This window comes from Boleophthalmus pectinirostris, unplaced genomic scaffold, assembly GCF_026225935.1.
Source record: "Boleophthalmus pectinirostris isolate CB_2022bp ecotype Guang Dong unplaced genomic scaffold, ASM2622593v1 HiC_scaffold_7, whole genome shotgun sequence".
Lineage (NCBI taxonomy): Eukaryota > Metazoa > Chordata > Actinopteri > Gobiiformes > Gobiidae > Boleophthalmus > Boleophthalmus pectinirostris.
In genome coordinates this window covers 40,151,733-40,164,646 of record NW_026571473.1, presented here as the reverse complement: position 1 = coordinate 40,164,646, position 12,914 = coordinate 40,151,733, and the positions used below count along the sequence as shown (strand labels likewise).

At 48.9% G+C, this 12,914-nt stretch overlaps 1 protein-coding gene across 1 annotated transcript in view; it reads left to right on the top strand.

Annotated features, from left to right (window-relative positions):
• Nucleotides 1–12,476, top strand: part of apc2 (APC regulator of WNT signaling pathway 2) — a 39,782-nt gene extending 27,306 nt beyond the window's left edge. The window contains 4 exon segments of the mRNA XM_020932020.2: nt 1,381–1,520; nt 4,020–4,214; nt 5,636–5,850; nt 7,085–12,476. Coding sequence (XP_020787679.2) covers nt 1,381–1,520; nt 4,020–4,214; nt 5,636–5,850; nt 7,085–12,476 — 5,942 coding nt within the window.
• The last annotated feature ends 438 nt before the right edge of the window (nt 12,477–12,914 follow it).

Sequence of the window (12,914 nt, the reverse complement as noted above, 5' to 3'; positions counted from 1 at the left end):
AAAAAAAAAGGAGAGGAGCTTGAATCTGAGTCTGGACCCGTTTGACTCCAGATGAAAAACCTGCAGGTCCCGTGTTGTGTGTTTCTGCCGCCGACTCAGCAGAGTGTGAACGGGAAACTCCCAGACGCTGAATATTCATAAAGTTTGACCCAGACAGAGGAAGTGGCTCCTGGATCTGTGTGTGTCAGTAGTTTATTTGTTCTTCAAAATAAGAAAGAAAAAAAGAAAAAAATATATTAAAAAAAGGAAAATGAAAAAAAACTACGATTTTCATTATTTGTCTCCAAAACCAAAATGAAAAAACGGATAATGATTCAGTTTTTTTCACTTTTCAATTTTGTGTTTAAATGAAAAATGAAAAAAACAAAAAACAGATAATGGACTAAACCAGGACTAAACCAGGACTAAACCAGGACTAAACCAGGACTAAACCAGGACTAAAACAGGTCTAAATCAGGACTAAACCAGGACTAAACCAGAACTAAACCAGGACTAAACCAGGACTAAACCAGGTCTAAATCAGGACTAAACCAGGACTAAACCAGGACTAAACCAGAACTAAACCAGGACTAAACCAGAACTAAACCAGGACTAAAACAGGTCTAAACCAGGACTAAACCAGGACTAAACCAGGACTAAATCAGGACTAAACCAGGTCTAAACCAGGACTGAACCAGGACTAAACCAGGACTAAACCAGAACTAAAACCAGGACTAAACCAGGACTAAATCAGGACTAAACCAGGACTAAACCAGAACTAAACCAGGACTAAACCAGGACTAAACCAGAACTAAACCAGGACTAAAACAGGTCTAAACCAGAACTAAACCAGGACTAAACCAGGTCTAAACCAGGACTAAAACAGGACTAAACCAGGACTAAAACAGGACTAAACCAGGACTAAACCAGGACTAAACCAGGACTAAACCAGGACTAAACCAGGACTAAACCAGGACTAAACCAGGTCTAAACCAGGACTAAACCAGGACTAAAACAGGACTAAAACAGGACTAAAACAGGACTAAACCAGGGCTGAGAGCAGAATTAAGACCAGGACCCGGACTGACATTGGGACTGAGACTGGTTTAGTCCTGGTTTAGACCTGGTTTAGACCTGGTTTAGTCCTGGTTCAGTCCGTATGTGGCGAAAACACAAAATTGAAAACTAAAAAAAAAGTTTATTTGGTTTTGGAAACAAATAATGAAGAAAATAGGCTTTTGTTTTTTTTTTCTTATCTTTTGGTTTTATTTTGAAAATCAAATAAACCAGTGACACATGTATTCTTCTGTTCGGCGCATGTTTCTCGTGGCTCTAGTTCGTTTTGTTTTTGTCTTTTCGTCGTGTTCTCGCGCTCACGTTCTTCTCGCTGCTGTTCCTCAGGCGGCCTGCAGGTGGTGGCCGACCTGATCCACCTGGAGAACGAGATGTACGGGACGCAGAACGACCCCATCAACATGGCCCTGAGACGCTACGCCGGCATGACCCTCACCAACCTCACCTTCGGAGACGTCGTCAACAAGGTGCCGCTCCAACCACCAAAACTGAGACTCTCGGTTTGTGGTGGTTGGTGATAATAAAACTGTGAAACGAGTCCTTAAAACGAGTCAGTCTAGTCACATTTTCTTTGTGTTTTTGTCGTTTTTAAGCAGCTTTTCTGGATTTTAACTAAACAAATGTCAGTTTATGTTTCGCTTTAGTGTTGCAGGATCAGATCAGGTCAAAAATAGAGACACTGGGACATTCGAATTCGATTTCATTTGTCTCATGTGTCCCTATTTTTGACCTGATCTGATCCTGCAACAGTAAAGTGAGACATAGGGCGTTTTCACATCACTAGTTCGATTATTTGTTTCGCACCAGACCATAAAATCGTTATTACGTAGCAGATAGACTCCAGTGTGGTCCGCTTTCTCACCGACAAACCTCCAACACCTCCAGTTATCAACACCGATGTTTCCTGTTCAGACCACGGACCATCGTCACCTCAACCTGTCACCATGAACTCAGAAAACAGCAACATGTAGAACTTTGTACAAACTCACCACATCAGCCCAGAGCAGAAGATCTGAGGGAAACAGCAGCAGAAACAGAGATAAAGAGGAACATCACCGCGGCTCAGACCCTCAGGACGGGGCTGGGCTCTGGTCCTCGGTCCTCGGTCCTCGGTCCTGGGTCCTCGGTCCTCGGTCCTCGGTCCTCCTCGGTCCTCGGTCCTCGGTCCTCGGTCTGGTCTCGGTCTGGTCTCGGTCCTCGGTCCTCGGTCCTCCTCGGTCCGGTCCTCGGTCCTCGGTCCTCGGTCCTCGGTCTCGGTCTGGTCTCGGTCCTCGGTCCTCGGTCCTCGGTCTGGTCTGGTCTCGGTCTGGTCCTCGGTCTGGTCCTCGGTCCTCGGTCTGGTCTCGGTCCGGTCTCGGTCTGGTCTCGGTCTGGTCTCGGTCTGGTCTGGTCTGGTCTCGGTCTGGTCATCCTCGGTCCTCGGTCTCGGTCTCGGTCAGACGGGGGGAGAGTCAGACCAGAGTTTGATGGTCTGGGTCAGAGTGGTTCTGTGTCATCGTCTGTGCGCTGGTTCCGTGTGGGGAAAGTGAGAATGTTCTGTGGACTACAGGTCCGGACGGGCTGCTCCGGTCCTCCGCGCTCCAGAACCGCGGCTGGTTCTGAGGTGGTGCAGCATCCGGACAGAAGTGTGAGTCCAGTTTGTTGGTTTTATGTTGTTCTGAGCGTTCGTCCTTCGTGCTCTTGGTTCTTCTCGGGGAAAGTTCTTCTCAGGTTCCTGACATCACTCCCCGCTCCAGCTCCTCTGACCCGGACAGAACCAGAGCTGCTCCCACTGGGTCAGGACTCTGGTTTGGATCTAGTCTGACTGTATTTCTCACACGAGGCTAAAAGCAGGACATTTTTAAAGTTGAATCAGTTGAATAGACTATTGTCTATTGCCATCAAATGATTTGGTTAATTAAAGCCTAAAATAACAAATGCTGTTGCTGCGTGAACACGGGGAACAGCGGGACCTCTCTGTGTGTGCAGGTCCTGAACACACGTACACACCCACAATTTACACTCACTCTGGAGACACATGTTCACACGTTGGTTCTTGTTCTGATCTTCGTGTGTTTCATTCTCTGTTTTGGTCATTGTTGGTAAAATAATTCATAAATGAGTCGCGGCTGCGTCTGAACAACAATCTGTTATCACACTGGAGTCGTACAGCGCGTCGTTTCAGACAGAGACACGTGTCCCTCCCATGATGCATCTAGAATAGTTGGTTTGGACCGACTGTCTGTGGTTTGGACCTGAGTTCGTGTTCACACCAGAGGAACCGCACCGAAGTTTGACATTTGGTGGAACCGAGACCACCTCTTTTTTGAGGTCTCAGTTCGCTTGATTTAGTCCAGGTCCGAGTCCGATTGAAGCTTTTCACACCAACGAAAAGAAACGAACTAAGAGCTTCTGATTCGAATCGACCGTTTGGTGCAACAAATACTGTTCGTGTGAAAGCCCACATAAACATTTGACATTTGTTTCGGTAAAATACAGAAAAGCTGCTTAAAAACGACCATACATACTGACTCACATTCGAGCTGAGTGCAGAATAATTTTCCATAATTACAGTAATTTCACAATTTTATTATCGCAAACCACCACGACGTTCCTGTTTCTTATTTTGAAAATCTGGTCACTCTACACAACAGCGCAGAGGCAGGGTGGACCGAGATCAACAGAAGAAATTCAACCTGATAAAACAAGTGTTGTGGAATAAAAAATACAGCTTTTTCAAAACAATATATGAAGATTTTTTTAGTTCCAGACGACGTGTTCTCCCAGGAGCTGTCTTCAGGCTCATATCTGTTCTATAGTGATATTTAAGATAACTTTATGTGTTTGTCCGTGTTCCTGTAGGAGCTGTCTTTACTCGTTCTGATAACATTTCTCCATGTTTTTCCGTGTTTCTCCGTGTTCCAGGCGACGCTGTGTTCCCGCCGGAGTTGTCTTCACTTGTTCTGATGTGTTTCTCCGTGTTCCAGGCGACGCTGTGTTCTCGGAGGAGTTGTCTTCAGGCCCTGGTGGCTCAGCTGGGCTCGGACAGTGAGGAGCTGCACCAGGTCGTGTCGTCCGTCCTCAGGAACCTTTCGTGGCGAGCGGACATCAGCAGTAAACGTGTTCTCCGGGACATCCGCTGTGTGTCTGCGCTCATGACCTGCGCGCTCCAGGCCACCAAGGTACGAACGAACCAAAAACACCTCAGCTTCAAGTCAGGACGTCAACTGAAGGAAACAAAACACACATGACGCTTTTCTAACGCTTTTCAAGATACTCAAAGTTTCAGAAGTTTGGACTTGAGACTTGATCAAATGGAGTAAGACCTGGGACTCGACTTGGACTTGACTTGATAATCGAGTAAAAAAACTTTCAGGAATATTAGACATAATTGTTCGATCGAAATGTTGGACTTTTACAACTGAACCAGGACTAAACCAGGACTGAACCAGGACTAGGACTAAACCAGGACTAAACCAGGACTGAACCAGGACTAAACCAGGACTGAACCAGGACTGAACCAGGACTGATCTGGAGCACAGAGTTTTGTGCCAGTCCATTCGCCCGCGGTCACCTGACAGTCTACACATAGCAACGACACTCAGTCCTGTTCAGCCCTGATTTAGTCCTGGTTTAGTTCTGGTTTAGTCTTTGTGTTTTAGTCCTGTGTTAGTCCTGTTTTAGTTCTGGGATCAGTTGTGATTTAGTCCTGTTTTAGTCCTGTTTAAGTCCTGGTTCAGTCCTGGTTTGGTCTTTGTGTTTCAGTCCTGGTTTAGTCCCGTTTTAGTCCCGATTTAGTCCTGTTTTAGTCCTGTTTTAGTCCTGGTTCAGTCCTGGTTTAGTCTTTGTGTTTTAGTCCTGGTTTAGTCCTAGTTCAGTCCTGGTTTAGTCCTGGTTTGGTCTTTGTGTTTTAGTCCTGTTTTAGTCCTGTTCAGGTCTGGTTTGGTCCTGGTTCAGTCCTGTTTAAGTCCTGGTTTAGTCCTGGTTTGGTCTTTATGTTTTAGTCCTGGTTTAGTCCTGGTTTAGTCTTTGTGGTTCAGTCCTGGTTTAGTCCTGGTTTAGTCCTAGTTCAGTCCTGATTTAGTTCTGGTTTAGTCTTTGTATTTTAGTCCTGTGTTAGTCCTGTTTAAGTCCTGGTTCAGTCCTGGTTTGGTCTTTGTGTTTCAGTCCTGGTTTAGTCCTGGTTTAGTCTTTGTGGTTCAGTCCTGGTTTAGTCCCGTTTTAGTCCTAGTTCAGTCCTGATTTAGTCCTGGTTCAGTCTTTGGGATTTAGTCCTGATTTAGTCCTTGTGTCTGTGAATTCGTGTTCGTTCTGAAGAAAGTTTAATCGTACATTTTCATGTGGTGATTTTAATTCTTGGCATCGTAACTTTTCAGTTCTTATTCTGATGATAAAATTCACACAAGACTTTTTATGTTCGACTCGACTTATTCCAGAGTTTAACAAGATTTATTTTACGCTCAACTACAGACAAATATAAACACAAATAATTCTGAAAACTTTCTTACTTCATATGAGTCCAGAACCGTTTTCCTTTAGTTTTATTTTGAAAGTCTGGTCGCTCTGCTCATGTTTGACTCGGTCTGTGATGTTCCGTCCGCAGGAGTCGACGTTGAAGAGTTTGCTGAGCGCTTTGTGGAACCTTTCCGCTCACAGCATCGATAACAAAGCGTCCATCTGCTCGGTGGAGGGAGCGCTGGGCTTCCTGGTGAGCACGCTGACCTACCGCTGCCAGACCAACTCTCTGGCCATCATCGAGAGCGGAGGAGGCATCCTGAGGAACGTGTCCAGCCTCATCGCCACCAGAGACGACTACAGGTCAGAAACAACACACAAACGCACAAACACGAACGCACAAACAGCACACGAAACAGCCTCAGCGCCACCAGAGACGACTACAGGTCAGAAACAACAAGACACAAACGCACAAACAAACACACACAAACACAAACACACAAAACGCACACGAAACAGCCTCAGCGCCACCAGAGACGACTACAGGTCAGAAACAACAACAAACACACAAACACGAACGCACAAACACACACGAAACAGCCTCATCGCCACCAGAGACGACTACAGGTCAGGTCTGAAACAACAACACAAACACACAAACAAATACACAAACAGCACAAAAACACAGGTCACACGAAACAGCCTCAGCGCCACCAGAGAGGACTACAGGTCAGAAACAACAACAAACACACACAACACAAACACGAACAGCACAAACACACACACGCACACAGAAACAGCCTCATCGTTTGATTTTTTTTTAAATGAAGAACACATAACGGTCCGTTCACGTGACTTTTGCGCCGCATATGGACTGAATCAGGACTAAAACCGGACTAAACCAGGACTAAACCTTTTTCAGTCCTGGTCTGGTCCCGGTCTCGATCCTGGTCTGGTCCCGGTCTGGTCCTGCCTCAGTCCTGGTCTGGTCCTGGTCTCAGTCCCGGCCTGGTCTTGGTCTGGTCCCGGTCTAGGTCCTGGTCTCAGTCCTGGTCTGGTCCCAGTCTGGTCCTACTCTAGGTCCCGGTCTCAGTCCTGGTCTGGTCCCAGTCTGGTCCTAGTCTAGGTCCCGGTCTCAGTCCCGGTCTGGTCCCGGTCTGGTCCTGCCTCAGTCCCGGTCTGGTCCTGTTTCCGGTCTCAATCCTGGTCTCAGTTCTAGTCTGATCTCGGTCCTGGTCCTGGTCTCAGTCCCGGTCTGATCCTGGACCTGGTTTAGTCCCGATTCAGTCCATATGCGGTGCAAAATTCTGGCATCGCAAGTTAAGGAAGTCACGTAAACGGCCGTTATCCGTTTTTTCCATTTTTCATTTAAACACAAAATCAAAAACTGAAAAAACAAATTGTTATCCTTTGTCCCTTTTTTCATTTAGTTTTTTTAGACAAATAATAAACAAAATATATATATATATTTTTTCCGTTTTCTTATTTTTGGTTTTATTTCGAAAAACAAATGAACGAATGACACACTTTGACTTGGACGTGTTTGTCAAATAAAAGCGTTTTCATTTTCCTGACCGTGTCTCTCGTTTCTCCACAGACAAGTCCTGCGTGACCACAGCTGCCTGCAGACTCTGCTCCAGCACCTGCGCTCCCACAGCTTAACCATCGTGGGAAACGCCTGCGGGACCCTGTGGAACCTCTCCGCCCGCAGCCCCAAAGACCAGGAGCTGCTCTGGGACATGGGCGCCGTCAGCATGCTCCGAAACCTCATCCACTCCAAGCACAAGATGATCGCCATGGGCAGCGCCGCGGCCCTGAGGAACCTGCTCACCAACCGGCCGCTCAAATACAAAGATACGGCCGTGGTGTCGCCCGGATCCTGCATGCCGTCGCTTTACATGAGGAAACAGAAAGCTCTGGAGGCCGAGCTGGACGCCAAACACTTAGCGGAGACTTTCGACACGATAGAAAAGCAAAGCCCGAAACACCTGGCTCTTCACAAACCGCTGCGCCACATCGAAAGTCTCGCCAAGGACTACGCCTCGGACTCCGGCTGCTTCGACGACGACGAAGGGCCCAACATGTCCAGCAGTTTGGAGACCGGAAGCTTCTCGATGCTGTCGATGTTCCTCTCCAATTCGAATCTGATCCAAAACCAAGCGCAAAAGCAAAACAACAAACCGGAGAGAGACGTGGAACCGCCGCAAAAAATCCGACAAATCGCCCCCGCGGAAGACGATGTCGTGTCAGCCGCGGCGGAGAAGTTGGCGAAGAAAATCACGAACACCGTCGCGAAAATTGACAGATTGGTTGACGATATCACCATGCATACTTCGTCAGAGGATAGTTTGAGTCTCAGCTCCGAAGATCACCTCGCGGACTGGCCGTACAGCATGGACGAGTTAAACGAAGGCCGAGCGATGTCCTGTTCGCCGTGCCGTTTTTCCGATACGAGCAGTTTGGTGCAACGAGATCGCTTCAGCCGTGCGCACGCACTTTTACGGCTCAAGGCGGCGCACTCGAGCGTCTCCACGGACAGTCTGAACAGCGGCAGCAGCGACGGGTATTGCGGGAGTAAAGATCAGATTCAACCTGTCGCGCCGAGACCCGTCGTAATCCAACAGCAACGACCGAACCAACTCGACCTGAAGGTGGCGCACGATCAGCTGCTAAACATGATCAACGCCGTTCAAAACGAAACAACCGAACAAGAGATACCAGAGAGAGACACGATGGGAAACGAAGAAATTAAAACGCAAGATTTTAATTTAACCGAAGCGGAGAAAAACCAAGAGCAGCCGGTTCAAACTCCCGTCAGCGCGTCAACAAAAATGTCCTCCGATGTCAGCATGACCTCCATAAAGCTGTCGCCGTCGTATCAACAAGTCCCGCTCATCCAGAGTGTGGCGAAATTCGGCGTCGCGAAAACGACCATAAACGTCCAAGCGGCTCAGGCCATGCGCAGACAAGCCTGGGTGCCGACGGCGATGACGGGAGGGAGCATGACCAAGTTTTCGCCAATGACGTCAACGAGAAGTCCCACGATAGGCCCCATGGAGACCGTTCAGAAATACTCCGTCGAGAATACGCCGATTTGCTTCTCGCGCTGTAGTTCGCTGTCCTCGCTTTCGTCGGGCGAAGGGGACGGCGTCGGAGCGCTGGACGTGCAAAGCGAAAACGAGCTCGACAGCGATTCGTCACTGGAGATTATCGAAGTCGAGGACGGAGAGGTGCTGAAAAACGCGGAAGAAGACGAGACTTTGGAGGATCTGAGCGACAGCCAGCTGCTCGTGACCGATTCCAAAACGTTCCCAAGCAAAGAAACGGTTCCGATCGCGATTCCGTGTCCGGCGAAAAGGGAGAAAGTGTTCCTCCGTGGCTCGCAAAATACGATACTCGAGGATAGGTCTCCGTCGAGCTCGTCCGAAAATTACATCCACGAGACGCCGCTGGTGATGAGCAGGTGCAGTTCCGTGAGTTCATTAGGGAGTTTCGAATCTCCGTCCATCGCGAGTTCCATTCAGAGCGATCCCTGCAGCGAGATGATCGACGGTACGATAAGCCCGAGCGATTTACCAGACAGTCCCGGTCAAACTATGCCGCCAAGTCGCAGCAAAACGCCGTGTTACGGTGAGCAAAACGTGCCCGAAATGCAGCCGATGGGTCAGTGGGAAACGAGCATAAGAAAGTTCATGGAAATCACAGATTCGAAAGAAAGATTCAACCCGTCGGATCTAGATGCGATGATTTACTTTACCGTGGAGAAACCGACCGAAAATTTCTCGTGTGCGTCGAGTTTGAGCGCGTTACCGTTGCACGAACACTACATTCAGAAAGACGTGGAGCTGAAACTAACGCCACTGCTTCAAAATGATAAAAACGCTTGCTACGAAGAGGAAGAGCCCGGGCAAAACGAGCGATACAGTGAAGGAAACTCGGATGACGATATCGAAATACTAAAAGAATGCATCAACTCCGCGATGCCGTCCAGGTTTAGAAAATTAAGACCGTCTTTAATGACCGTCCCGCCGCACATGCTCAACCCGCAGATGAGAAAACAAATGCAGCTTCCCGTTTACATGCTGCCGAACGGAAAAACGCAAATGTACCACGGGAGACGCATCGTAATGCCGCAAAAAGACAAATTCGAAGATTCCGATTCGGCTGAAAACACGGCGGTGAATTTCTCCAGCACGACTTCACTCAGCGACGAAACTTTGCAGTATTCGGTGAAAGAGAGAGGCGCCAAAGAGTGCACGGCGAAAGGTCTGAAGCAAGAACCGATGGACGACGACGCGAAACGAATTGAGGATTTGAGGATTTTCTCGCATTTTCACAAACCGAACAGAGCGAGCTACCAACCGGACATACAGCTTACGAGGATGAGCAAACACGTGGTGCCGACGCAAAGGGTTCTGATGCAAAGTAAAGAGGTAGCGGACAGAGTGGCCAGTCAACGAAACCTGTCGCCGATTCAGCAACGAAAAATGCAAGTGAGAAAGATGGAGCTTCCCGTAATCAAACACAACTCTGAAAGTAACTTGAACCTGCGATGCCAAAGCGAACGCACGTACCATCACAAGCGCAACTCGTCAGAGGATAGTAACAGCTTTTACGACGACAAAGAACTCGCGAAACGGCCAACGAGAAAGCAGCTGAGGGAGGCGAGCAGGAACACGCTGTCCAAGAGTATGACCAACATCGGACGCATTGAAAATTCGCAAAAAGCAAGAGGTTTTCATCGGATCAAACAGAATCTGATCAAAGACGAGTCCGCGGGATGCTACTCTCTCAGCTCGTCGCTCAGCTCCCTCAGCGACGCCGAGTTTGAAGATCACAAAGCCAAAGCGCAGCAAGTGTGGTTTAAGAATCGACACAACAAAAACATGACGCAGCACAGCAAATCGATGCTGATCCACAGCCCGTACGAAGAACAGAGCTCGCCCAGTTCGGTGAGTCTGGACTCGGAGGACGATCTGCTGCAACGGTGCATCACGTCCGCCATGCCGAAGCAGCGACGCAAAATGTCCGCGAGGAAAAAGAAGGCGGAGAAGCAGAGGCAGAGGTCCGCGGACGTGTGGAGCATCGACGAGGAGCTGGACAGCGACGACATGGCGTGGGACAAAGAATCCGATCTGAACAGCGTGGAATGGAGGGCGATACAGGAAGGCGCGAATTCGGTCGTGACGGGGCTCCAGGCGTCGAAATCCCAAGAGCCGTCGTCGGAGGAAACGGAGTCGGTGCTTTCGTTTATGTCTACGTCGAGTTTCACGCCAAAAGAGAGGAAGTTCGCGAAAGAAAAGAAGCCGAACAAACCGCTTGATTTCGCGCAACGTAAACCCGTGCCGAATTTCCCGGTGGTGTTCCGAGGTCGAACGGTGATCTATACGCCTAAAAAGGAAGACCCGCCCTCGCAAAGACCTCCTCCTAGAAAAAACGATTCAGACGCGCCCAAAAATCCAGAACTAGCTCAGCACCGGTCTAAAAGTTTACACAGACTTGGAAGACCTCAAGATACAGAGTGGTCTTTGCCGAAACGCAGTTCAACTCCGCCGCCGAGAATTCCGAAAAGCACCTCTTCAGGATCTTCTTCGAGCTCCACGCCTTCCAAAACGCCGCCGAAAAAGGTCACGTCGCCAGTTCAGATGAATAAACCGATTCAAAAGAAGAACTCCTCGCCGAGCATCAGTCCTCCCGCGACGAGCCCGCCAGAAAGACGGGGGCGCTCTCCGGTCGTGAACCAAAATGAAAAGTCTCCACCGCCCAAAACGCAAAAATCACCCGTTCGGATTCCGTTTATGCAAGCGGGAAGACAACCACGCCCCCTTTCTCCGCTCGTGACCAATCAGACGATGACGAGACAGAATAATAACAATAATCAAATGAGCACGAGGAGGCCGCCAAATCGGTTTGACCTGATGAGGATGTCATCGGCGCATTCGAGCGGCGGAGAATCGGACCGAAACGGGTTCATGAGGCAGCTGACGTTTATCAAAGACTCAAAGACGGGAATCAGGCGAGACGGATCCGGTAGGAACACTCCCGGGTCTCAAAACGGCTCCCCTCGTAGGGCGGCGCCAGCGACCGCTGTGTTCCTCTGCTCGTCGCGATGCCAGGAGCTAAAAGTCGCAGTCCAGCCTCCGAAAAGGATTCCATCGAAGTCGAGCGAACCGACAAAGACCGCGCCGCCCAAAGAGCAGCAAGTCCAAAAGCAAAACCCGACAATTGAGAGGAAAACCGTGAATTCTCGTGCGATTTCAAGTGAAAGAGACGTCGCGACAAGACGTACGGCGCGGAGAACCAGTTCCGAAAGCCCGTGTAGAGCCGCGCAGCGCAACACTACGAACAAAATGAACAACAATCGCGTCAAACCGCAGCAAGAAACCGACACATTTAAGAGGCACGCTTCGTCTCCGAGTATTAACCTCCTGAGTCGCGTCACCAGCCGGTCCTCCCTGCGCTCCTCCTCTTCCGACTCCAGCGGAAGAGCCAAAAGCGAACGCGACGATACGAAAAAGAAAGGCGGCAAAACGCGTAAAAGCGACAGCAGAGTAACGTGGCGGCGGATTCGCGACGAAGACGTGCCTCAGATTCTGAAAAGCACGCTGCCGGAGAACGCGTTGCCGCTCGTGCCTTCCCCCGTCGAGGAAAAGGCGAAACTCCCGACGCTGGGGAAGCTGCCGACGATTTTACTGGAGTCGCGAAAAACGAGCGACGCCACGGTCCAAACCGAAGACGTCAACAGCCACAAAACCAACTCGTGCACTTCGCCGATGGTCGACAAAGCTCCCAAAAACTCGGAAGACAAATTCAGCAAGAAGGACGGAGATTTCGAAGCATCGCAAATGCCGCAAACGCAAGGGGCGGTGCATTTTCGCCAAGGGTCTCCGAGCAAATCCGCGAGAGTGACGCCGTTTAACTACGTCCCCAGTCCCATCGTGGTCCATGAAACAATCAGCGAGAAAACGGAGGAGAAAACTGAATCGTAGAACTTTTAACGAGCACAAAAGCGACTGCTGCTCCCTTATACCTCAGATGATTTCACCCATGTCCCCCGCTGTCTCCCTCCTGAAACTTTCACGTATTATAGCTTCCAGTCTCCATACACAGTTGGATGTATGCATAACGAACTTTACAGAAGATGCACTTCGGAAAACACAGCGAATGCATCGGTTTTTGTACCTTTTTTTGTATTTGTAGATTTAACCATCGCTTGGTAGAAATGTAGTGTAAACGTACGGCCTGAGACAATGATTTCACGCTCATCACCGCACGGCTTCAAGTTAAAATCGGCTTGAATTCAGAATAGAAGCTTGATTTTGAGTCACTTTGACAAGATTTATTTTGATTTTCTATAATTTTTCAAATTTTTTTGACTGGTTTGAATCATTTTTTAATCACTTAACACAATATTATGATTATTTTTC